Source organism: Thalassophryne amazonica, chromosome 5, assembly GCF_902500255.1.
Source record: "Thalassophryne amazonica chromosome 5, fThaAma1.1, whole genome shotgun sequence".
Lineage (NCBI taxonomy): Eukaryota > Metazoa > Chordata > Actinopteri > Batrachoidiformes > Batrachoididae > Thalassophryne > Thalassophryne amazonica.
This window is the reverse complement of record NC_047107.1, coordinates 68,510,993-68,538,978: the sequence shown is the minus strand read 5'-3', so window position 1 is coordinate 68,538,978 and position 27,986 is coordinate 68,510,993. Positions and strand designations below refer to the sequence as shown.

The window sequence follows — 27,986 nt, the reverse complement described above, 5'->3', positions numbered from 1 at the left end:
GATAGAGAACGCGCATAACAGCCAAGTGTCCTCTGCCACCGGCCTCTCCCTGTTTGAGGTGTGTCTGGGGTACCAACCCCCTTTGTTTCCTGTGGTGGAGGGAGAGGTCGGTGTGCCCTCGGTCCAGGCCCACCTGCGGAGATGCCGTCGGGTGTGGCGCACCGCCCATTCGGCCTTGTTGAGGGCCCGGACGAGGGCAAAAGCCCATGCAGACCGTCGACAGTCCCCGGCCCCCGCATACCAGCCCGGGCAGGAGGTATGGCTATCAACCAAGGACATACCGCTCCAGGTCAAGTCACCGAAACTGAAACCGCAGTGAGGCTCCAACTCCCGGCCTCACTGCGGATCCATCCGGTCTTTCACGTCTCCAGGGTAAAACCACATCACACCTCACCCCTCTGTGCACCCGGTCCGGCGCCGCCTCCTGCCCGTATTATCGACGGGGAGCCGGCTTGGACAGTACGCCGGCTCTTGGACGTCCGTCGAATGGGCCGGGGCTTCCAACATTTGGTGGACTGGGAAGGGTATGGACCTGAAGAACGCTCCTGGGTGAAGAGGAGCTTCATCCTGGACCCGGCCCTCCTGGCCGATTTCTACCGTCGCGACCCGAACAGCCTGGTCGGGCGCCAGGAGGCGCCCGTTGAGGGGGGGGTCCTGTTGCGTGGGCCGCCAGAAGATGAGGTACTGCTGGCCCACCACCAGAGGGCGCCCTGCCTGAAGTGCGGGCTTCAGGCACGAGAGGGCGCTGCCACCTACAGGAACAGCCGAGGTGACAGCTGTCACCCATCAACCATGACAGCTGTCACCAATCATCTGCATCACACCTGGAATAAAAGCAGGAAGACACCTCCACCACATCGCCGAGATATCGACTTCAGTGAGAGGTAATATCCTCAGCCATTTGTGGTTATCTAATAATCTGTCTATTGTGAGTGTTTGCAGCAGTACCAGTCCCTAGTTTTGTGGAAGCTGAGTGAGTGCAGGACGGCACTCTTTTCCTCTGAGGGATCACTGCTTACACATCAGAATATTGAGTGAGAGGTGGAGGTGGACTTCCCACCATTATTGTTACAGGGTGTACACACACCCACACTTGACTGTCTTTGTTTTCCGCCAGCAGTACCAGATCCGACACGCTGAGACGGTGGCCACCTGGGGACTTCGGGACTTGGCGGCTCCAGTATCCCTCGGGTTCGGTGGCGGTGGAAATCGTGTGGTTCCGGTTCGTCTCCAGACGGGCGTCTCCTATCGTCGAGCCTGCCCACACGACACCTTTATTGATTGACTTGTATCCATTCTGTAATCTGCTGTGTTTGGTTGTGGCATTCACAACAGTAAAGTGTTCTAATTTAACTCCTTCTATTGTCCGTTCATTTACGCCCCTGTTGTGGGTCCGTGTCACTACACTTTCCCAACACTTTCAATTCATATAGTGGCATCTACCTTTTTTTTTTTTTTTTAAAGGTTACTTTATACTTTTATACTTTAAGTAGGTTTTGGACCACATACTTTTTCACTTTTACTTGAGTAAAGACATCAAGTTGATACTTCAACTTTTACCAGAGTGTTTTTAAACTGCAGTATCTATACTTCTACTTAAGTAACAAATGTGTGTACTTTTGACACCACTGCACATTACACCCATTTTGGCATCCCTTCACTGGCTTCCTGTCCCAGTGAGATCAGATTTTAAGGTTCTGCTACTAACCTATAAAATTATTCATGGACTGGCACCTCCCTACCTCGCTGGCCTAATTAAACCTTACGTACCGGCGGGGGCTTTACATTCTCAGGGTGAAGGACTACTTTGTGTCCCTAAGGTGAATAAGACGTCTGCGGGTCAGAGATTTTCAAGTCCAGACTTAAGACGCACTTATTTTCCCTTTCATATGGCTAGCATACTGGTACAGTTTTGTTTTACGCTTTTTACTCTTTTAATTCATTTATTAGTAATTGGAGCGGGCTGCAGCCTCAACTTTACCTAAATTCTGGGTCTTTTAGTGAAGTTTAGGGCTAGTGGCCGGCGATCACCTTAGTATTTCTGTTTTACTTGTTTAATGCTGGCAGATTATACAGTACTTTTTGTCTTTCTGATGCCTGATTCTGTTTTTTTCCCTCTGTTTAAGGTGCAGCTCCATCCAGAGAAGGGAGTTGTATTCGTGTTGGCAATCCTCCTGTCCTGTGCGCCAATAGCATTTCTTGTATATTTGTCTGTAAATTGTTCTGTAATTTATGTTTGTAGCATGGCCCAAGCAGAGGGTCACCCCTTTGAGTCTGGTCTGCTTGAGGTTTTTTCCTCAGAGGAACTAATTCCTTACCACTGTTGGTCTGGGGGTTGGTAAGGTTAGACCTTGCCTGTGTGAAGTGCTTTGATGCAACTCTGTTGTGATTTGGTGCTATATAAATGAAAATAAATTAAAATTAAATTAAAAAACCTTGGGGTAATTTTTGATCCTACGTCGTCCTTTGACCTCAACATTAGACATATTATGAGGAGTGCTTTCTTCCAACCCATTGTCATGGCAAGTCGTGATTCAGCACATGAAATATATATAAATCTATTGGTGTGTGATATTGTGACAAAGAATGCCTCATTTTTGTCACGGCAGCGCAAATTCATTCTAATACATTCCGTGATGTATTAGAAGTAAATGTAGGGTTAGCTTATGGTTAAGGTTAGGGTTGGAGGTAGGACTAGAGTTAGTAATAATGAGTTAAAAAAAAAAAAAACTCACAAAAATTTGAACCATTTTGTGACAGGTGCACGAAAAATTCCACCTGCAAAATATAGCGAGGATTCATCCCATCCTGTCTATGGCTGATGCTGAGACCCTGATTCATGCAATTGTCTCTTTGAGATTGGACTACTGCAATGTTCTATTTTCTGGTTTACCCTAGTCCAGCATTTTTGGTCTCCATTTGGTTCAAAATGCTGCTGCCAGACTTCTGACATGAAGCAGAAAGTTTGACCACATTACACCCATTTTGGCATCTCTTCACTGGCTTCCTGTCCCAGTGAGATCAGATTTTAAGGTTCTGCTACTAACCTATAAAATTATTCATGGACTGGCACCTCCCTACCGAGCTGACCTCATTAAACCCCACGTACCGGCCAGAGCTTTGTGTTCTCAAGGTGCAGAACTACTTTGTGTCCCTATGGTGAATAAGACGTCTGCGGGTCATAGAGCTTTCTCTTATCATGACCCTGTTCTGTGGTATCACTTCCCTGCGTCAATAAAACAGTCAGATTCTGTGGAGACTTTCAAGTCCAGACTTAAGATGTACTTATTTCCCCTTTCATATGGCTAGGATAGTATAGTTTTATGCTTTTTACTCTTTTAATTCATTTTATTAGGAAACAATAGAATAGAATAGAATAGAATTTATTATTATCATTGTACATGACACCAGAAAAAAATACTGTGCATGACAATGAAATTAAAACAGAGCATGCCACAGCCTCAACTTTAACTAAATTCTGGGTCTTTTTGTGAAGCTTAGGGGTAGTGGCCCATGATCACCTTAGTATTTATTGTTTTTCTTGTTGTTTAATGCTACCAAATTATATTGTATTTCTTGCCTTTATGATGCCTGATTCTATTTTTTTTCTCTCTGTTTAAGGTGCAGCTCCAACCAGAGATAGGTGTGGTATTTGTGCTGGAGACCCTCCTGTCCTGTGCACCAACAGCATTTCCTGTATATTCATTTTGTGAATTGTTCTGTATTTTATGTCTGTGGCATGGCCCAAGCAGAGGGTCACCCCTTTGAGTATGGTCTGCTTGAGTTTTCTTCCTCAGAGGGAGTTTTTCCTTACCACTTCTGCTCTGGGGGTTAGCGCCTTGAGGCAAATCTGTTGTGGTTTGGTGCTATATAAATGAAAATAAATTGAAATTGAAAATAAATTTAGATTGAAGCAGAAAATTTCCAGCCGCAGACGGGAGGGACAGATGGTTGGACAGTCATGTACGGATGCCATACGATCCCATGACAGTGGTTTCATGCGCAATCGTGTGCACACACATGAACACAGTGTGACCACGGTGAGAGGTGTGATACCACATCATTGTGTCGCAGCAGCGGAAGCAATTAAATGTTGTACAAATGTTCATAAATCGAAGAAAATGTATAAGGATAAAATAATGCAAGACTATAGAACAGTATAAGAACAATGAATGTACCGTTGAAATGTAAGCAGATCATGTCACTGGTAATGATGTTTCATTGATACATGATGACTTGACACTGAGACGGAGGGCCCATGTGTCTAGTTGGCCCTGGCCATTGTCGTCTGTCAGGAACACAAACTCCGCAATTTTGGTGTCAGATTAGTGACAAAACCCCAATCATGTAAAAAAATGTGTTTTACACATACATATTAACTGCGTCTGCACAAATTATCTCTGCGCACGCGCAAAGGTCCTGCACGCGAGGACCAGCGCTCCCCCCACCCGCTCAAACGTGATTCCTGCTTGTGCAAAGTTTATTTCTGCTCACGCACAGAGAATTCCTGCTCGCTCGCTTGAAACTTATGGCACTATGGGGGCGGGATTATGGCACTATGGGAGAGGGAACCAGGTCGGCACTGGCTCTGCTGTGATTGGCAGTCTCTGGACAGTGAGATTTGATTGACAGCACTCCTCTCTGACGCGGAAGTCAGTTGGAGACAACAGCGTTAAGCAATTATCACCTTGTTTCTGCTTAAAAAGTCAGTCATCATTTATCTCAGCGACGGATCTCTGAAGCTTCTGTACAACAATCATTTCCACATAAATTCAGCATAATTTCATAACAAATTTCAGAAAGTCCTAAAAATCACCTCCTGACACTGGCACGTCTGCAGACTTACTCTGTACACCCAAACTGATCAAAGAACGCCTTTCCTTCTAACACTTATTGAGTGTTAGAATGGAAGGTGATGTAACACAGTGGTAAACAAACCACTGTCCCAGCTTTTTTGACACATGTTGCAGGCATCCATTTCAAAATGAGCAAATATTTGCACAAAAAACAATAAAATCTATCCATTTGAACATTAAATATTTTGTCTTTGTGGTGTATTCAATTGAATATAGGTTGAAGAGGATTTGCAAATCATTGTATTCTGTTTTTATTTACATTTCTAATGTAAATAAACTAATAAACTAATTCATGCATTTATTTCCTCTAGGCTGGACTATTGTAATTCATTATTATCAGGTTGTCCTAAAAGTTCCCTGAAAAGCCTTCAGTTAATTCAAAATGCTGCAGCTAGAGTACTGACAGGGACTAGAAGGAGAGAGCATATCTCACCCATATTGGCCTCTCTTCATTGGCTTCCTGTTGATTCTAGAATAGAATTTAAAATTCTTCTTCTTACTTATAAGGTTTTGAATAATCAGGTCCCATCTTATCTTAGGGACCTCATAGTACCATATCACCCCAATAGAGCGCTTTGCTCTCAGACTGCAGGCTTACTTGTAGTTCCTAGGGTTTGTAAGAGTAGAATGGGAGGCAGAGCCTTCAGCTTTCAGGCTCCTCTCCTGTGGAACCAGCTCCCAATTCAGATCAGGGAGACAGACACCCTCTCTACTTTTAAGATTAGGCTTAAAACTTTCCTTTTTGCTAAAGCTTATAGTTAGGGCTGGATCAGGTGACCCTGAACCATCCCTTAGTTATGCTGCTATAGACTTAGACTGCTGGGGGGTTCCCATGATGCACTAAGTGTCTCTTTCTCTTTTTGCTCTGTATGCACCACTCTGCATTTAATCATTAGTGATTGATCTCTGCTCCCCTCCACAGCATGTCCTTTTCCTGGTTCTCTCCCTCAGCCCCAACCAGTCCCAGCAGAAGACTGCCCCTCCCTGAGCCTGGTTCTGCTGGAGGTTTCTTCCTGTTAAAAGGGAGTTTTTCCTTCCCACTGTTGCCAAGTGCTTGTTCACAGGGGGTCGTTTTGACCGTTGGGGTTTTTCCATAATTATTGTATGGCCTTGCCTTACAATATAAGGCGCCTTGGGGCAACTGTTTGTTGTGATTTGGCGCTATATAAATAAAATTGATTTGATTTGATTTCACACAGCGTCCCAACTTCATTGAAATTGGGGTTGTATCACTCAGCCGTGTGTGTGTGTGTGTGTGCATAACGCATGCATGGGCCACTAAACGCACATGCCACTGGAAAGCTTCACTCAAAGTTTGCTGGCAGTCAGGCCATGCAGTCCCTCAGATGCAACGTCTTTCCAGGGAACTTTATTTTTTCTTGTTTGCCATTGGAATTGGGGTTGTAAAAACAACCTTAAAATGCATTTACCATTAAATGTTCTAAAACCTACAACAGCTTTAAGGCTCCTCCTTTAACATGCTGAAAATGTAAGACCTACTGAGACATAAAATTTGAGACATACTGCGGTAACCCTCACAGCATAAGAACATTTTTCTGTGCTACAAAGCTTGGAGTGTGTGTGGACACAAACAGTCAAAGAGGCATCAACACAGCAAAACTCACACTAACACACGCACAAACACACGGCGTCACCCCATCTTTCACCCCTTTCCTGTTATGCTACGTACCAAATTAGATTGTGATTGCTCTTTCCGAGGTCACTTTTAATTAAACTGAGATGAGAACATGACACATGGGATTAAGCTCCAACCAACCACTTCAAATTATGAATTCATAACTAATGCTAGAGCCAATTGCTTTCAAGCTTGACCTCCACATCATTTATGTATAAGGGTTATGCACAGATAAAGTGACAGGAGGTCTCTAAACGTGTGTGTGTGTGTGTGTGTGTGTGTGTGTGTGTGTGTGTGTGTGTGTGTGTGTGTGTGTGTGTGTGTGTGTGTGTTTGTGTATGTGCGTGTGTACATGCATGTGTGTATGCATGTTGGGATAGCAGCTGTGTTCATGTGGTCCTTAATAATCTTGTTTAATCAGAATGATTGAGAATCTGAGTGGAAATGCATTATGGGCAGATGTGGTCGCAGGTTTACATGCACTCATCATGTACATGAATGTCATGTTAATTTTGGGCTTTCAATTATGTATTTGAACTGTTTTTTTTTTTTTTTTTCTGGGTGTAGTGACTGTACAGTACGGGGTCTGTCCATAAAGTATCGTACCTTTTTATTTTTTTTAACTATATGGATTTGATTCAGACAAGCTTGAACCCTCGTGCGCATGCGTGAGTTTTTCCACGCCTGTCGGAGACGTCATTCGCCTGTGAGCACGCCTTGTGGAAGGAGTGGTCCCGCCCCGTCGTCGGATTTTCATTGTCAGGAAATGGCAGAATGATTTGGGGATTTCACTTTTAACAAGAGATTTTGTCAGGGAAAGCCGAGCGGAGGCTTCGCGCGTCACGACTGATTCGCTTGGGAAGCGAGACAAAGGAACACCTCCGTTTCGGCGTGTCAGAGGACGAGTTTGGACATGCCTATCTCGGCTTTCAATGCTTACCAGTCGAGTGAGTTATAAGAGAACTTGTGGAGAGCTGGGCATGTCCGAACTTGTCCTCTGGCATGCCGAAACGGAGGCGTTCTTTGTCTCGCTCGAACAGCGAATCGGTCGTGACGCACAAAGCCTCCGCACGGCTTTCCACGACAAAATCTCTTGTTAAAAGTGAAATCTGCCAGAAAATGGTTGATGTCCAGCTCTTGTGATAACCAGAGAAAGAGCACACGATGGTCTCGTATCCACAGAGCCATCCGTTTAGAAATGGTCCGGTGGCTTGTGCCGCATCGTCGCAGCTTGGAGCGCGGTGCGCCGAGCGTCCTTAAAGGGGTCCTTAAAGCTGTACTAACAGACCTTATTCTCTGTGAAGCCCGTAAAATTTTCACCGAGAGCTAGATAAATTTTTCGAATGGTTTCCAGGTGCCAGTCTCTAACAGCTTCTGAAAAAATTCTGATGGAAAAAAAAACCCCAAATCATTCCGCCATTTCCAGACAATGAAATCCGACGACGGGGCGGGACCACTCCTTCCACAAGGCGTGCTCACAGGCGAATGACGTCACCGACAGGCGTGGAAAAACTCACGCATGCACACGAGGGTTCAAGCTTGTCTGACATGAAAACATATGAATCAAATCCATATAGTTTAAAAAAAATAAAAAGGTACAATACTTTATGGACAGACCTCGTATACATCGTTAACCCTCAAGCAACCGAGTGGGGTCATTTACGACCCCAGGCATACACCATTCCTCCAATTCGAATGGGAAAAAGGTTTCCGACCATGAATTTGTCAACCTTGTTTGTCCTGCATGTGTTCATAGAATTTTGCAAGGATTGGCCGATCTGTGTGGCAACTATAATCCAAACTTGTTCAGGCTCACTTATGACCCCTGGGAGCTCTATGAGATTTTTGACATTAGAACTTCAGATGGTATTGTAATTTGCCAACTCTAATCTTAATATTTTACTGTTTCGCAGGGAAACATGGCCAACAGACCTAGAATAGCAAGATCAGCTGCACAAGCACTGAGACTGATTCTTGATGCCCAGAGTGAGTTTGAAAATAGCTCTATTGATGGAGAAGAGTCAGCATCAGACAGTGAAGATCGTATCTCTGAGATGTAGAATCTTTATGGAATATTTTAATGCTATAGCTATCCTGCCACAACGTAACACATATTGTACTCAAAGAAACTTCACTTTTTATGATGTATTGTTTTTCATTTTTGATGCAAAAAAATAAAATGCAAAGAAATAAAAGGCAATGTGCATTTTACAATAGGTAACAGACAAGGTAATATTGTTCTGTGTGTGTTTTTTTGCCTACTTTTTGGTCAAATAAATATCAAATCGCACACCTTATTATATTAGATGATGGACAACTATATTAGAGAGTGTGCTAAATATGAAAAACCCTACAACAATTATTTATAGGGTGGTGCTTGCTAATGCTACCTGACCTGTGTGTGTATATATATATATATATATATATATATTCTGATTCTGATAAGGGCCCCAGTGACCTCCCCCTTGGTGTCCCCAGTCAACATACCAAGCTTGGTGTTGATTGCTTCATTACTGTGTCAGTGCATAGCGAACACACACGCGCATGCAGTCAGCTTTATATATTAGATTCACTTATATATTTTAATAAGTGGTGCTGAAAGTTCTATAGTATCTTTTAACATGACAAGGCCAAAGCCTGTTAATTACTGGTTTGTGATCATGACTGACTACAACTGGTAGTTTCTCTTTGCCAGCATAAAAAAAGGTTGTGTTTGACAGCACTTTGACTAAAACTCAACAATGGGCGAGTTCAAGAAACTCAGTGAAGACAGAAGAACGAGAACTGTACATTTATAAAAGTTGGGAAGGTCTCTTGAAGCCATTTTTAAACAACTGTATATTCCATGATCAACAGTTCAAACAAGACCCCCCCCCCCCCAGCTCATCTGTCACCCCCAGATGAGAGGAAATTGGTTTGGATGTTCAGGACCATCCTAGCAACCACAAAGGCTCAAGGCCTGCCATGAACTGGAAACTACTGGAACACCAGCATCACTGTTGACAGTGGAGTGAGTTTTGCATCACTACAAACTGAGAAGGTACCAATCAAGAAAGAAGCCCCTGCTCCAAAGTCGACACCTTCAAGCTCGAATGCAATTTGCTGCTCACCACATGGACAAGCCAAATGCCTTGTGGAGAAGAAGAGGAGACAAACATTGAGCTACAGTAAAACCTGCCTAAACCATCACTGTATAAACTAGATACTCTCACTCACCAGACAAAAGCAAAAGTCCCAGTGTTTTTGTATAGTTTTCCATGTAATAAACACTGTTTATGCCAGATTTTGTATAATGGATTTTCATTCACATTGGACAAAAATCCCATCCCATTGTAATGTTTTTCCTTTAAAAACCACTCACATTTACCGAACAGAGCAGTCCAGGCATGAAATAAACTAATTAAAATATGCGAAATACCAAGTGTTCCACTGTAACTATGTTCATTTGGTCAGCATGTTTGAGCACCCCATTCAAAGCATCACAGTTACTGTTACTGTACAGATATTTCAGCTGTTAAAAGACAAGTCAGCATCACATTCAGTTTCTTGGGAACCTTTGTTTAAAAGCCCATCAGATTGATTAAGACTAAAATACAGGTTCAATTGTGAAGGACCCAAATAGAACACTGGATGACTGAATTCAACCAAATCTAAAATCTTCACTCCCTTTTTGGATTTGTATGGTAACTGCTCTTTTGTGTAAAACATATATAAAAACAGAGTGCATGTTTTCTAGCACTCAGGATAATGATTTTTGTCACAGTATTTCACACCAAAACAAACAGGAATGACATTTTACAATAAATATATATCTATATATTTTTTAATCCAGTCATGGTTTATAAGCTGTGGATGGAAGAGGGAGTTGTGCAGCATAAGATGTAGTTTTGCTGCACTACCTGGAGGTGCAAGCACTAAGGGGATCAATTTTTAATTTATTGAATCAATAGTCATTTGATCTAAACTTACATACGAGGTCTGTTAGAAAACTATCAGACCTTTTTATTTTTCTCAAAAACCATATGGATTTGAATCACGTGTGATTGCATCAGCCAAGCTTGAACCTTCGTGCGCATGCGTGAGTTTTTTCACGCCTGTCGGTTGCATCATTCCCCTGTGAGCAGGCTTTGTGTGAGCAGTGGTCCACCCCTCTCGTCGGATTTTTATTGCTAATAAATGTCTGAACGATTGTGAAGCACAATCCCCGGATTGATTGGCCGTCTGGGGTTGTGACGCAGTAGAGCGAAATCTGCCACCGGGAATGTTTAGGATCCTCGGTTCCACCCGGTGTGACAGCTAATGAGGAGGTCAATGTCCCCCCCAATCTGACGGCGGTGCCGGAGGAGTACCACGATCTTGCTGACGTCTTCAGCAAAGATCTGGCACTCACTCTTCCCCCGCACCGACCGTACAATTGCGCCATCGATTTGATCCCGGGCGCTGAGTACCCGTCCAGCAGGCTGTACAACCTCTCACGTCCAGAACGCGAATCAATGGAAACCTACATCCAGGACTCATTAGCTGCCCCGGCTGATCCAGAACTCCACCTCCCCGATGGGTACTGGTTTCTTTTTTGTGGGCAAGAAAGACGGCGGACTCCCTCCATGCATTGATTACAGGGGGCTGAACGAGATCACGGTTCGCAACTGATACCCTCTGCCCCATTAGATTCAGTGTTCACGCCCTTGCGTGGAGCCCAAATTTTCACAAAACTGGATCTTAGAAATGCGTACCACCTGGTTTGGATCCGGAAGGTAGACAAGTGGAAGACGGCATTTAACACCCCCTTAGGTCACTTTGAGTACCTGGTCATGCCGTTCGGCCTCACAAATGCCCCCGCGACGTTCCAAGCATTGGTTAATGACATCTTGCGGGACTTCCTGCATTGGTTTGTCTTCGTATATCTAGACGATATACTCATCTTTTCTCCGGACCCTGAGACTCATGTCCAGCATGTACGTCAGGTCCTGCAGCGGTTGTTGGAGAACCGGCTGTTTGTGAAGGGCGAGAAGTGCGACTTCCACCGTACTTCTTTGTCCTTCCTGGGGTTTATCATCTCCTCCAACTCCGTCGCCCCTGACCCGGCCAAGGTTGCGGCGGTGAGAGATTGGCCCCAACCAACAAGCCATAGGAAACTACAACAGTTCCTCGGCTTTGCGAATTTCTATCGGAGGTTCATTAAGGGCTACAGTCAGGTGGTTAGCCCCCTGACCGCCCTGACCTCCACTAAAGTCCCCTTCACCTGGTCGGATTGGTGCAAAGCCGTGTTTAGGGAGTTGAAATGCCGGTTCTCGACTGCGCCGGTTCTGGTGCAGCCTGATCCTAATCGCCAGTTCATAGTTGAAGTGGATGCCTCTGACTCAGGGATAGGAGCCGTGCTGTCCCAGAGCAGGGAGTCCGATAAGGTACTCCACCCTTGTGCCTATTTTTCCCGCAGGTTGACCCCGGCTGAAAGGAATTATGATGTCGGCAACCGGGAACTCCTGGCGGTGAAGGAGGCTCTTGAGGAGTGGAGACACCTGTTGGAGGGAGCAACGGTGCCCTTCAAGGTTTTCACGGACCATCAGAACCTGGAGTACATCTGGACCGGCAAGCGGCTGAAACCCAGGCAAGCCCGCTGGTCAATGTTCTTCGGGCGCTTTGACTTCCAGATCACATATCGCCCCAGGACCAAGAACCAACGATCGGATGCCCTGTCCCGGGTGCACGAAGAGGAGGTCAAGGCCGACTTGTCAGACCCAACAGAGACCATCATCCCCGAGTCCACTGTCGTGGCCACCCTCACCTGGGACGTGGAGAAGACCATCCGGGAGGCCCTGGCACGGAACCCGGACCCGGGGACCGGCCCGAGGAACAAACTGTACATCCCACCAGAGGCCAGAGCTGCGGTTTTGGACTTCTGTCACGGTTCCAAGCTCTCCTGTCATCCGGGGGTGCGCAGAACCGTGGCAGTGGTCCAGCAGCGCTTCTGGTGGGCGTCTATGGAAGCCGACGTCTGGAATTATGTCCAGGCCTGTACCACCTGTGCCAGGGGCAAGGCTGACCACAAAAGGACTTCGGGCCTCCTCCAGCCTCTACCGGTGCCTCACTGCCCCTGGTCCCACATCGGCCTGGACTTCATCACGGGCCTCCCGCCGTCCCAAGGCAACACCACCATCCTCACGATAGTGGACCAGTTCTCCAAGGCGGCCCACTTCGTGGCCCTCCCGAAGCTCCCGACGGCCCAGGAGACGGCAGACCTCCTGGTCCACCACGTCGTGCGTCTGCATGGGATACCATCGGACATCGTCTCGGATCGTGGTCCTCAGTTCTCTTCCCAAGTCTGGAGGAGTTTCTGCAGGGAACTGGGGGCCACCGTGAGTCTCTCGTCCGGGTATCCCCTCAGACAAATGAACAGGCAGAGCGGGCTAACCAGGAGCTGGAGCAGACCCTCCGCTGTGTGACCTCCGCGCACCCGATGGCCTGGAGCAACCATCTGGCCTGGATCGAGTACGCCCACAACAGCCAAGTGTCGTCTGCCACCGGCCTCTCCCTGTTTGAGGTGTGTTTGGGGTCGGTGTGCCCTCGGTCCAGGCCAACCTCAGGAGGTGCCGCCGGGTGTGGCGGACCGCCCGTTCTGCCCTGTTGAAGGCCCGGACGAGGGCCAAGGCCCATGCAGACCGCCGGCATTCCCCGGCCCCTGCATACCAGCCCGGGCAGGAAGGTTGTCGACCAAGGACATCCCGCTTCAAGTGGAGTCACAAAAACTCAAGGACCGGTTTATTGGACCATTTCCCATCCTCAAGGTACTCAGTCCGGCCGCAGTGAAACTAAAGCTGCCAGCTTCACTGCGGATCCACCCAGTTTTTCATGTGTCACGTCTCAAACCTCATCACACCTCACCACTCTGCACCCCTGGACCTGCACTGCCTCCTGCCCAGATCATCGACGGGGAGCCGGCATGGACCGTGCGTTGGCTCCTGGACGTCCGTCGTAATGGTCGGGGGTTCCAGTATCTGGTGGACTGGGAGGGGTATGGACCCGAAGAATGCTCCTGGGTGAAGAGGAGCTTCATCCTGGACCCGGCCTTACTGGCCGACTTCTACGCCCGGCACCCGGACAAGCCTGGTCGGGTGCCAGGAGGCACCCATTGAGGGGGGGGTCCTGTTGTGTGGGCCGCTGAAGAGGAGGTACTGCTGGCCCACCACCACCAGATGGCGCCCTGCTTGGAGTGCGGGCTCCAAGCACGAGAGGGCGTCGGACCTACTGGGAGTGACAGCTGTCACACATCATCAACACCAGCTGTCACTCATCAACCACATCCTCCATAAAAGCCGGACTGCAACTCCACCTCCCCAACGAGAAATCAGCTACCACTCAGGTAACCTTCTCTGCGGTGATTTTCTGTGACTAAACATTGTTCTGTGTGCAGCCGTTTTCCTGTGGCTACAGTCTGAAGCTGGATTGACTCCCTCCTGGACGAACTAAGCACTGAAAGATTGCTGGGTGTGTATTCACACACCCATCATTAACTGTTTCTGTTTCTTCCAGCAGTACCGGGTCTGACTGCTGAAGACAGTGGCCACCTGGGGTGCAGGGCTTGGCGGCTCTGGTGTTCTTCAGATCCGTTGGCGGTGGAAACTGTGTGGGATCCGGCTCTTCTCTGGCCAGACGTCTTCTGTCTTCGAGCCTGCCCACACATCACCTTGTGTATGATTGACCATCCTCATCCTCTGTTACTGTCTGTATTTCGTTGTGCAATTCACAACATTAAATTGTTACTTTTTGGCTTATCCATTGTCCGTTCATTAACGCCCCCTGTTGTGGGTCCGTGTCACTACACTTTCACAACAATATATATATATATATATATATATATATATATATATATATATACAGGCCCAGATCCAGACCGCTTTGGGCCGATGCAGTTGGATCGGTCAAATTTTTTTTACACATCATTCGTCATCGGTTAAAAAAAATAAAAAATCTTGAATAATCCCGAATAGTGCCGAACGTGTCCCCGCGGTGAACACAGCTTTGGTTTTCATGTCAACCTATAGTCCGTAAATTATACTGATTTTTCCGAGTTTCAGAGTCAAACGGACATACAAATAAAGTCGGATATTCAGGGTTTGGTCTGCAGCAGGTCTGTAATCAACTGTTTCTGCAGCGCGGCTCCACTTTGAAGCTGTGAACTATTGAAGCAATGCTTCGTTTCAATGGCTCGTGGCTCTTTGATTCGCTGCTCTTCATAAATGGTAAGTCCGCTTCTTATCCCCTCGCAAAGCCATTAAAATATCATGAGTCACTTTTGTGTGTATTAAAGTCACTAACTGGGACTCTGGTTGCAGTCAAGAAACGAGAATCGTCCTCCGTTCCGTTGTCACAGCTCGAAACGCTGCGCGGCTCTCTGCTGAGACAGAGTCCGGTTGGAATTAATAACTTCAAAATGAATTGCCACTTTAAATAAAATGACACCTCTTTCCAAACGCTGTAATACAGACAAGAAACTACAATCGACTAAAACGTTTTTTTCCTCCCAAAATGAAACGTGCTGTATTTCTTTATAAATTACATGTTGAAGTGAAGCACAGCAGCTGTAAGCACTCAGCTCAGATATATGGAAAGATATTTATGCCAATAATGTCTGAAAGGAAATGCTTTTGACAAAAACTACAGATTTTTTTTATTCCTATTTATGTCCAGAGATCAAGGATCCACCATGTAGAGTTTATTATGTCCAAAGTTTAAGGATCCAGTGACAATTTCATATTTATTTACTTTAAGACTCAATAAAATGTTCAATTTCAATTTAATCTGCTTATAAAGTGCCAAATCACAACAAGCAAAAATTGTACATATATCACAATTGTGATATGTGTACAATTGTGATGTATTTGTTTTAGCATATTTAGTCATGGACATGATGAATATTGTTACCTGCTGGACTGTTCCTAATTTTGATTGGTATCAATGGAAAATGTCTTCTGTGAACTGTCTGTATCTCAATATATTATTATTAAGAATATATGCAGTAATATTTTTATTGATTTTATCAACTGAAAAAAATCATATATAGATTCAGGTATAATTGAAAGATTTTGAGAATAAATTTGGTACACGCTGTCGTATACGCCGGTCCAGAGCATCCCAAACATGCTCAATGGGTGACATGTCCGGTGAGTATGCCGGCCATGCAAGAACTGGGACATTTTCAGCTTCCAAGAACTGTGTACAGATCCTTGCAACATGGGGCCGTGCATTATCCTGCTGCAACATGAGGTGATGTTCTTGTATGGCACAACAATGGGTCTCAGGATCTCGTCACGGTATCTCTGTGCATTCAAAATGCCATCAATAATATGCACCTGTGTTCTTCATCCATAACAGACACCTGCCCATACCATAACCTCACCGCCACCATGGGCCACTCGATCCACAACATTGACATCAGAAAACCGCTCACCCACACGACGCCACACACGCTGTCTGCCATCTGCCCTGGACAGTGTGAACCAGGATTCATCCGTGAAGAGAACACCTCTCCAACGTGCCAAACGCCAGCGAATGTGAGCATTTGCCCACTCAAGTCAGTTACGACGATGAACTGGAGTCAGGTCGAGACCCCGATGAGGACGACGAGCATGCAGATGAGCTTCCCTGAGACGGTTTCTGACAGTTTGTGCAGAAATTCTTTGGTTATGCAAACCGATTGTTTCAGCAGCTGTCCGAGTGGCTGGTCTCAGACGATCTTGGAGGTGAACATACTGGATGTGGAGGTCCTGGGCTGGTGTGGTTACACGTGGTCTGCGGTTGTGAGGCTGGTCGGATGTACTGCCAAATTCTCTGAAACGCCTTTGGAGATGGCTTATGGTAGAGAAATGAACATTCAATACACGAGCAACAGCTCTGGTTGACATTCCTGCTGTCAGCATGCCAATTGCACGCTCCCTCAAATCTTGCGACATCTATGGCATTGTGCTGTGTGACGAAACTGCACCTTTCAGAGTGGCCTTTTATTGTGGGCAGTCTAAGGCACACCTGTGCACTAATCATGGTGTCTAATCAGCATCTTGATATGGCACACCTGTGAGGTGGGATGGATTATCTCAGCAAAGGAGAAGTGCTCACTATCACAGATTTAGACTGGTTTGTGAACAATATTTGAGGGAAATGGTGATATTGTGTATGTGGAAAAAGTTTTAGATCTTTGAGTTCATCTCATACAAAATGGGAGCAAAACCAAAAGTGTTGCGTTTATATTTTTGTTGAGTGTATCTTGACCTTGGAACATCTAAGTAACAAGACCAAGCATCCATGATATGCACACTCTTAAGGCTATGAAATTGGGCTATTAGTAAAAAAAAGTAGAAAAGGGGGTGTTCACAATAATAGTAGCATCTGCTGTTGATGCTACAAACTCAAAACTATTATGTTCAAACTCCTTTTTTAGCAATCCTGTGAATCACTAAACTAGTATTTAGTTGTATAACCACAGTTTTTCATGATTTCTTCACATCTGCGAGGCATTAATTTTATTGGTTTGGAACCAAGATTTTGCTCATTTACTAGTGTGCTTGGGGTCATTGTCTTGTTGAAACACCCATTTCAAGGGCATGTCCTCTTCAGCATAAGGCAACATGACCTCTTCAAGTATTCTGACATATCCAAACTGATCCATGATACCTGGTATGCGATATATAGGCTCAACACCATAGTAGGAGAAACATGATGCTTGCATCACCATGCTTCACTGTCTTCACTGTGAACTATGGCTTGAATTCAGAGTTTGGGGGTCATCTCACAAACTGTCTGCGGCCCTTGGACCCAAAAAGAACAATTTTACTCTCATCAGTCCACAAAATATTCCTCCATTTCTCTTTAGGCCAGTTGATGTGTTATTTGGCAAATTGTAACCTCTTCTGCACATATCTTTTATTTAACAGAGGGACTTTGCGGGGGATTCTTGCAAATAAATTAGCTTCACACAGGCGTCTTCTAACTGTCACAGCACTTACAGGTAACTCCAGACTGTCTTTGATCATCCTGGAGCTGATCAATGGGTGAGCCTTTGCCATTCTGGTTACTCTTCTATCCATTTTGATGGTTGTTTTCCATTTTCTTCCACGCGTCTCTGTTTTTTTTTGTCCATTTTAAAGCATTGGAATTCATTGTAGATGAACAGCCTACAATTTTTTGCACCTGCGTATAGGTTTTCCCCTCTCCAATCAACTTTTTAATCAATCCCATTTTCCTCAGGCTTTCAAAGAGAGAAGCATGTTCAACAGGTGCTGGCTTCATCCTTAAATAGGGGACACCTTATTCACACCTGTTTGTTCCACAAAATTGACAAACTCACTGACTGAATGCCATACTACTATTGTTGTGAACACCCCCCTTTTCTACTTTTTTTTACTAATAGCCCAATTTCATAGCCTTAAGAGTGTGCATATCATGAATGCTTGGTCTTGTTGGATTTGTGAGAATCTACTGAATCTACTGGTACCTTGTTTCCCATGTAACAATAAGAAATATACTCAAAACCTGGATTAATCTTTTTAGTCATACTATTATTCTGAACACTACTGTATATATATATATATATATATATATATATATATATATATATATATATATGGTTCTATACTACAAATTTTTTTAAACAATCTATTTCAAGCATTATGCCAAAATATGTATTACAAGAACACAGTAATTTGATCATCTCCCCTTCTTGGGCAAATGGTTCAATCCACGAAGCGCGCCTACATTCATCTCTCTCTCTCTCTCTCTCTGTCTGCAACTGCGTCTGCTCTGGCATGTGTTTGTGTCACGTGGTGCTGCTGCGGGTGGCGCTCATTTACCAGAGGTGCTGTCCTGTGAGCGTTGGTGGTAACCTCGCGCAGCCGCGCTGTCAAGTGATTGCCAGACGACTGTCACATTTGCGAGGTATTTATTCACAGTTTATGTCTCTGAATGTGAAGAGCAAGTGCAACTTTCTGAAAAGTGCTTATTTTACTCACCTAGCTAGCTATCGCTAAACACAGTATATTGCTCTACAAATTAGTGCGCGCTGTGCGTGGTCAAATGTAAGATTGATCCAGTGTTGTCTTTTTTTTTTCCATACCATACCATACCCTTCATTTATATAGCACATTTCACAAACACAGTTTCCAAAGTGCTGTACACACACACACACACACACAAAAAAAAACAGAGGACCACACACTCACGCGGTGCTAAAAGCCAAAGCATAAAAATGGGTCTTTAGATGAGACTTAAAACACTCTACAGTTGGGGCTGTTCGGATATTAAGGGGCAAATCATTCCACAGCTGAGGGCCCACCACAGAAAAAGCCCTGTCTCCCCTGGTTTTAAGTCTCGTCATAGGCACCACAAGCTGGAACTGGCCCTCAAACCGCAAAACACGGGGAGGCTGATAAATTCGGATGAGGTCCGAAATGTACGTTGGGGCCAGTCCATTCAAAGCTTTAAAAACAAACAATAAAATCTTAAAATCAACTCTAAAACAAACTGGAAGCCAGTGCAGAGACGCCAGAACTGGAGTAATGTGCTCTCGCTTTCTGCTCCCAGTTAAGAGACGCGCAGCAGAATTCTGGACCAACTGTAAGCGAGAAAGTGCATTTTGGCTGATGCCGATAAAAAGTGCATTACAGTAGTCTCAATGAGAGGACACAAAAGCATGCACAACTTGTTCAAAGGCATTGAAAGATAAAAAAAAAGGTTTAACTTTGGATAAAAGACGCAAATGATAAAATCCAGATTTGACAACGGCGTTTACCTGCTTGTCAATAAATCTGTCAATAATGACGCCGAGGTTCAACTAAATCCTCGCGTCAGCTACTAAATGGTGCTGGCCCTTCAATCTGTGTCGCTACCATTAACAAATCACTCTCCTACATCAAATACCATGTACACAGATCTGACCTTAAATGCTTAGTTAAGGTCCTTAACTAAGCATTTAAGACAGTAAACTTTACCACAACGTTTAATACACAGCATGATAATAAGTGAATAATTTAAATTTCTGCTAAAATGGCATACATCATAAAACTCATTGTGTATTTTTATTTGTTGGCAGTAAGTGGCAAACCAAGCCTGCAGTGCAGTGATGGATATCAGAGCATTTTTTTCAAAAGCAAAAAAAGCTTCAGGTGAGGTTTGTGCACTCTATAGACCTTATGTGATAGTAGATATGGACATCGAGAATAGCAAAGGATGGAAAGTGAAGCTAAGTGGAAATTGAATATGTGTATCAGACTGTGGAGGTGTCTTACTTGTGTTACTGGTGTTTTGGTATGAATTCTGACTTTTAAGTCACATTTTTATTTTTCTTACTTTTAAGGACTTCATTAGATCTCGTCTGTCCTTTCTATACTTTGCTGTTAATTCAATAAATAATTCATATTCATATATTTCTTATCTGAACCCATTTATGTGCAGTATACCATCTGTGTTCTCCATCCAGGCTTATAGTGGAGTGCTGCTGTAGCTGTGCTAAACCAGGTCCTCCTGCACACGGCACTAAACCTCACTGATCAGAACAACTGCAACTACTGTATTTTTATGACTGTAATTATATTTCTGGACATCTAGATTTTAAAAATTTTAAAAATGTCCTAAGCACCCCTAAAACTGTAAGTCTAAAATCGCCTCTTGTGACAGGAATCTCAAATGTGGGATTCTTTGTTAAAATTTATGCGTTATGTGTTTGATTTGCTACTATTATTCCCTCCTTTTATTATGTATATCTCTTTCACAGTGATGTCAGTCATGTGTGTGTCGTTACAATCTATAGGGACTAGATACCAGCATATGTGGAATTTCAGCCATATGACATGTAAATTAGTTTATTTAATGCAAAAATAAAAATGTAAAAAAAGGTTGGCAGTGCTCAGGGAGTTTAAATATATGTGCTACTTTTATTTATGTCCCACAATTATTGAGAAAGGTCATTACTAATTTAAACTATTTAACAGGAATGGAATATGTGGTAAGAGCATTTTGGAGTTGCTTTGCCATTCTGTATCATAATTTTACATCAGTATTGGCATTCAAGTAGGCCCACACATGTCAGCTGGACTTGTTTAGTTCCTTGATAAGATTCATTCTTCATCTAGAAAAGCATAATCAGTTACAGTACTGTGAGCTGTAACTTAGTGCATTACTAAGTTTGAACTGATGAAGCTTTTCTAGATGAATGGCAAAGTCCAATTGAGCTGACTCAACCTACCCGAAAAGTCGTACCCGAAGAGACTCTGTCTCAGACGTGCTGCTGTGGTCCAAAATGATGCATGCGCAGATGCGAAAGGTGGACCAGTTTTTAGGGGTGGACTGTTTGGTCTGCTACACTGGACCTCATTCATTCATTTGGTCCTTCTCTATACCTTCTTACTTCAATCATGGGTCATGGGGGTTGCTGGGGGATATCCCAGCAGTCATAGAACGTGAGGCAGTCTACACCCTTGACAGGACAGCAGTCTATCACAGGGCAGCTTAGAACTTGATATTCATAAATGCTTGATATTAAATGACTTAGACTGAGACTGGAGCAAAAAATAAAGTTGATTAGGAGATCCATAATTACCACTTAATTCTTAAAGTGCTAAAAAAGTTGCATTGCTTTTATCGTAATAACTGAGAAATTAAATTTATATTTATCAAATACAATTGAGCAGCAGCACGGAAGCTTAGTGGTTAGCAGTTTTGCCTCACAGCAAGAAGGTCATGGGATTGATTCCAACCTGTGGCCTTTCTGTGCGGAGTTTGCATGTTCCATGGCACCTTGAAGTGAAACCTGCTCTAGTGGTAAAGGTCACTGTTGCGAGCCTGTTCGAGCAGGTTTGTGAGGAGATGGAAGCAAAGCACAGACACCTTCTTGTATACACCGAAATAAAAGGAGATCACTGGCCAGAGTGTTTGAATTACGAGAGCCAATGCAGAGATTTCTCTCAGAAAAAAAAAAAAAAATCACTGCTGGCAGCACATTTCAGCGACGAGGATTGGGTCACAAATCTCACTTACTTATGTGACATATTCATCCTGCTCAATGAACTCAATCTTTCACTTCAGGGGAAAATGACACCTGTCTTGAATTTGTCAGATAAAGTAGCTGCATTTAAAGCCAAACTGGAATTGTGGAGATGGAGCGTAAACAGAAGTATTATTAACATTAACACATTTAGAAAAGACTAAGCCCAAACCTTCAATCTCTCAGCTGGTGCACAATCATCTCTCGTTGCTTTTTCGAGCGCTACTTCCCAACAACAAAAGACCCACGAACTGCCAAAGAATGGATCCCAATATGGGGAGGTGATGGTCTAGTGGTTAAGCAGTGTGCTTCAGACCAGAGGATCCTTGTTTCAAACCCCAGTCTGGCTGCACAATCACTACAAACCCATGAGAAAGGTCCTTTATCCCTACATTGCTCCTGGTGTGTAGTGAGTGCCTTGCATGGCAGCACCCTGACATCGCTGTGTGAGTGTGTCTGTATGAATGGATAAATGCGAGGCATCATTGTAAAACACTTTGAGCTTCTGATATAGATGGAAAAGCACTATATAAATGCAGTCGATTTACCATTTACCCATGGCTCAATTGTCAACAAAGCAGGTGAATCACGATGTCTATGCAAGAGGATCAACAACTGGAGATCGCAAATGATGGTGGCCTTAAAAGGATGTTCGAAACAAGTACTCTGGTGGTGTTCTGGATTAAAGTCAAAGCAGAATACCCTGAGCGCCACAACAGCACTAAAAACCCTGTTGCCATTTCTGTCGTCCTATCTATGAGAAGCGGGGTTTTCTGCAGTGAACGCAACCAAAACAAAATTACGGAGTAGACTGGACATAAGCAACACACTTGGTGTGTCATTGCCTCCTGTTACCCCTAGATGCGACTGTCTCCTCGCAGAGAAACAAGCTCAGGACTGAAGCTCAGGACACTGAATCAGCTCCCACTGATTCAGTGTTATGTTGAGTTGTATGTTTCATGCACTTTATATTTGTTTTTGTAGTGTATCTTATTTTGAAGACATGTTTAAACATTACCATAGTGGGCAGAGAGTGTTAGGGGGCAGAGAGGATGTTACTCATGTTATGTTGTTGGTGTGATGTTATGATGACACTACTAATAAAGTACACAATGGATTCACGTTTATTATTATATTTAGAAAATAATACAGTATTTATGCCAGCCATATCATTTTATTTTGTTGTATTTATTGGCCACACCTTAAAGGTTGACCCATGAAAATACTGTCTGACATTAAACTGGTCCATGGTGCAAAAAAGGTTGGGGACCACTGGTTTTTGTGACAAATCTACATGGTCCACAGACATGTCAGCTTTCACATGTCTCCTGTTATCCTTCCATTTTGGGGAGAAGGCATTGCAAGCCCCTTCAATTTAAATTGAAACATGATTTTTTTTTTCTTGCGATGATCAACTCACTGTCTATGCAGTATTTATGTCTGCAAACTTCAATAGTACTTTTACACCAAATGGTACCAGCTCAACTTAACAACACTCACTTTTGGGACCAGATTCTTTCTTTTCCACTGCCAATTATAGTACCCTAAAAACATCATAGAAATGCCACAAGAAACTGATGTGACATTATCTTCAAAGCGACGTACAAAAGAACGTGACACAAACTAAACTGAATAGATATGTTTTTGCATTATAAAACAGTGCAGGCAGTGTTACATCCCAAACAATATGTTTAAAATTAATGCTTACTCAGGACATTTTTTCCTTCTGTCTTACACAATAACACTGCTATGGCGCCAATTTTCTCTTGGGCAGTCAGTAATCCACAGTGTACCATTTGGTATCACCTCAGCTCACTTGAAACCGTGAAACAGGAACATACAGTGGGGAAAATAAGTATTTGACCTCCCCCGTCAGTTTTGCAGGTTTTCCCACCTGCCAAGAATGGAGAGGTCTGTAATTTTTATCGTAGGTACACTTCAACTGTGAGAGACAGAATAAAAAAAAAATAAAAAAAAACTCCAGAAAATTACATTGTATGATTTTTAAATAATTAAGTTGCATTTTATAGCATAAAATAAGTATTTGACCCCCTACCAACCAGCAAGAATTCTGGCTCTTACGGACCTGTTAATTTTCCTTTAAGAAGCCCTCTTATTTTACATTCTTTACATGTATTAATTGCACCTGTTTGAACTTGTTACCTGTATAAAAGACACTTGTTCACACACTCAATCAATCACACTCCAACCTGTCCACCATAGCCAAGACCAAAGAGCTGTCTAAGGACACCAGGGACAAAAGTGTAGACCTGCACAAGGCTGGGATGGACTACAGGCAAGCAGCTTGGTAGAAGACAACAACTGTTATGATTATTTACTAGAAAGTGGAAGAAATACAAGATGACTGTCAATCTCCCTTGGTCTTGGATTCCATGCAAGATCTCCTTTGTGGGTTAAGGATGATTCTGAGAAAGCTCAGAACTACACAGGAGGACCTGGTCAATGACTTGAAGAGAGCTGGGACCACAGTCACAAAGATTACATTAGTAACACATGATGCTGTCATGGTTTAAAATCCTGCAGGGCGAAGTCCCAATGCTCAAGCCAGCACATGTGCAGGCCCATTTGAAGTTCACCAGTGACCATCTGGATGATCCAGAGAAGGCATGGGAGAAGGTCGTGTGGTCAGATGAGACCAAAATAGAGCTTTTTGGAATCAACTCCACTTACCATGTTTAAAGGATGAGAACAACCCCCCCAAAAAACCATCCCAACTGTGAAGCATGGGGGTGGAAACATTATACTCTGGGGGTGCTCTTCTGCAAAGGGGACAGGACGACTGTACCGTATTGAAGGGAGGATGGATGGGGTAATGTATTGCGAGATATTGACTAACAACCTCCTTCCCTCAGTAAGAGAATTGAAGATGGGTCATGGCTGGGTCTTCCAGCATGACAATGACCCCAAACACACAGCCAGGGCAACTAAGGAGGGGCTCTGTAAGAAGCATTTCAAGGTCCTGGAGTGGCCTGGCTAGTCTCCAGACCTGATTTCAATAGAAAATCTTTGGAGGGAGCTGAAACTCCAAACCTGAAAGATTTGGAGAAGATCTGTATGGAGGAGTGGACCAAAATCCCTGTTGCAGTGTGTGAAAACTTCGTCAAGAACTACAGGAAATGTCTGACCTCTGTAATGGCAGACAAATGTTTCTGTACCAATTGTTAAGCTCTGTTTTTCTAGTGGGTGAAATATTTATTTTATGCAATAAAATGCAAATTAATTATTTACAAATCATACAATGTGATTTTCTGGATTTTTTTTTTTTTTTTAATTCTGTCTCTCACAGTTGAAGTGTACCTACGATAAAAATTACAGACCTCTCCATTCTTTGTAGGCGGGAAAACCTGCAAAACTGACAGGGGGTCAAATACTTATTTTCCCCACTGTATATCAGTTACTCTGTACCAGGTTGGGCCAATGGAAAAGGGAAAAAGGTGGGTAGAGTTGAGTGGAGTCGAGCAGGGACCATGCAGTAGAAAACTGCCATAAGTCTTGTAAGGGTGGCCGTGTGGTATAATATTACTGCTATTGGGTTGCCAGTGTGTTTACAACTAACTTATTTGTAGAAGCAGCTGTAAATTGCCAATTATTCCTTGAGACTGTTTTTTGTATGTGTTGACTAAGCACACAATGTGCAGCTACCGTACACTGATATCTATCCAGGATTGCGTTCACAGGCTCTGAAAGAAACTAACACTACTGTGACTCAGGGTTGCCACTTATATTAACTGGAAAAAAGCACTCTCCCTACCTCAGTGATAAAAGCCTTGGCTGTCGCAGGACTCATGAACAGCACGGCCCTGCGTAGCGTGTCCCTGTAGCGATGCAGCTCTTCTACACGCATAGTTCTGAACAGACTGGTGATCATCATGTTGATATTAGATTCCACCTTTTGAAGTGACACATCCATTCCCTGCTGAGAGGTTCGGTCAAGGAAATCCTCAATACCACGGATATCTGTAAAGAAAAGCACATTCCAATATTACTATATATTTACCTAACAATTTTGTAAGCATAGAAAAATTGTGGGTTTGCCTGAAATGATACACCGTCCCACCCCACCACAACCCAAAAATGTTCTGCTTTTGCTGAATCTATTACCTAGCCCTACTACAACAAGACAAACACAAACAATTCATGACATGATTAAGAGTTTTTGATTCAAGTACCATGCCACTGCAATTATGGCTATTAAGGGATAATTTTTGATAATAACAAAAGCTGGATGGTATTAGCATTTTCACAGCCTGCTCTCTTCTCTACATAATGAGGTACACTGCAGGTCAAGGTACTCCTAATTAGGTACTTTGGTTGAGACCACCACTAATGACGTTGGAAAGCACGTTCATGTGAAGCAACTACTGAATGATGGATTTGATGTGGAAAAACAGATGACACTGCTGTCACTGCAAATTCACAGCTGAGCAATTAACTGGATTGATTAGACTTGTGAAGGCCAGAGGGCTGGGACGCCGGTGTGATTGCATCAATGCCAAGTTTTGAAGGTTTAATGATGTGTTAAGAGGGAAAACACAGCAGGATGACACTGATTCACAATAACATGAATTTAGTGAGACAAACCAAAAGGCTGTGCATGGTATAAGACACGGACAGGCATGCATGTGGTTAATGCTACAGGCACTGAGTTCAAAAAGTCAAACCAGTCAGTGTGAGACACTTTAGACAGCATGTGCTTGTGTCAGATATCTCATCAACACCTCGTACAATATTTTGAAGATTAACATGGAGTCGTGTCAGCAACTTAGCAACAATTACACAAGAAGAACAGTTTCTAGTCAAAAGTTGATTCAAGTTGTGTCTGGGCAATTTTGTGTTTCCCAAAATGCACATGGCCCAGAGAGTAAAACAGATTAAATACAGGTACGGGTTCAGAGGCCAGAAAATATGTTATATAATAATTGTGTGGAATGGTAAATTCACTGCATTTCTACTGTGCTCTTTCCATCTGATACAGACATTCAAAGCCCATTACAATCATGCCTCACATACATTCATTCATTCACACACACACATGAGGGTGTTGCCATGCAAGGTGCCCAACTGCACATCAGAAGAAACATGCCCTCATTCAAGGACACCTTCCTTGAATTCCTGCTTCATGTGCACTTAAATGTGCAATTCGACCAAATTCGCACTATGTGTGAAGGGGCCCTAAGGCATGTTCATGTCCATAAAGCAATAACTTGAGTATTTGAGGATAATAGGTTCAGGGCAAGACATTTGAAAGTCAGAATCAAGAGAAAATAGAATGAAACTTAAAAGATATTAGTTTTAGGGTCCAGTGGACATTAGTAAGAGTGGTCCACACCCTGCTCATCAGAGACTCCCAGACCTACACATTTTCAGTCTCTCCCTGCTCTGACAAATGCTTGCTGATTCAGGTGGTCTCTGCAAATCAAGAGGGACAGTAGTAGAGAGAGATGGATAATGTGCAGGTTAGGGGTCCACAAGGACCCCTAACCTGCACATTGAGAAGGAAGTTGGGATTTACTGGAGCTTTGGTCCTGAGGAAAGTCTGTTAATAATTAGAGAATAATACATATCAGTTTAAGAGAAAATATGTTTATTAGACCAGATTATTTATTGAATACACTAGAAAGAAAAGTGATGTTAGATACTATTAGGGTCCAGAGGACAAAAAGGTAAGGGTTTGAGGATTATGGTCAAAAGGACAAAAGTGAGTATTAGATAATAATAGGTTTGATGCTTTAAAGACAGCAGGGTGAGATTTAGAGGATTATTATATATTATTATTGTTATGGTCCAGAGGGCAATAGGGTGAAGGACAGGCAGAGCATATTCAGATTTTTGTCCACACGTTAATGCATTTAGGTGTCCATTTGACAATCCTTTTTCTGTTTGGACATTTTTGGTATCAATTATTTATTGATGTAAAGTTCCAAGACAACATTTTTCTTTTTTATGAAACTGAGTCCACTTGAACATTTCACCACTTTACAAAGGCTGTTTCATGAAAACATGTTTCTGTTGTACATGTGTATGTCTTTCTGTGTTAGCACAAACTAAGTGATTTGCCAGTGTTCATGTTTTTTTGTTTTGTTTGTTTTTGAACTGTGTTTTTCCTCTTTCTGAAGATTTAAGTATTAAGCTGAGAAACAGCTGAGCAAGCTCTATCAAAGTGGGCAACTGTGTGCTATGAGGAGCTCCTAGGATGCCTTTTTTGTTGCTGTTTTTGCAACTGATCACCTCAGCAGGAGATTTCACTAATGAGCACCACTTTGAGGTGAACAAAATCACCTGCTGAGGTGATCAGTCACAACAAAACCTCAAATCTTTCTTGTTCGGATAATAAATGCAGATCTACTGAGTCACTTCTCCAGATATTTAACGGATATTATTTGCTTTATGTTCTTTGATTTTTACATGCTCCCCTAATTAAATTGCTTTGACCTAAAATATT

General features: G+C 43.5%; 1 protein-coding gene and 1 long non-coding RNA gene across 5 annotated transcripts in view; one reads left to right on the top strand and one right to left on the bottom strand.

Annotated features, from left to right (window-relative positions):
* Positions 1–27,986, bottom strand: part of grid2 (glutamate receptor, ionotropic, delta 2) — a 2,248,146-nt gene that overhangs the window by 802,397 nt on the left and 1,417,763 nt on the right. For all 4 annotated transcript variants that reach the window (XR_004560786.1, XR_004560787.1, XM_034170483.1 and 1 more), the window contains exon 4: positions 25,296–25,501. Coding sequence is in view for 2 of the 4 variants with exons in the window: in XM_034170483.1 (XP_034026374.1) it covers positions 25,296–25,501 (206 nt within the window). In the remaining 2 variants the exon portion in view is untranslated. The remainder of the gene's footprint in view (positions 1–25,295; positions 25,502–27,986) is intronic.
* Positions 15–22,812, top strand: LOC117510678. Its single transcript, XR_004560791.1, has 3 exons — positions 15–25; positions 3,640–3,643; positions 22,676–22,812. It is a non-coding gene; the product is annotated as an uncharacterized LOC117510678 (long non-coding RNA).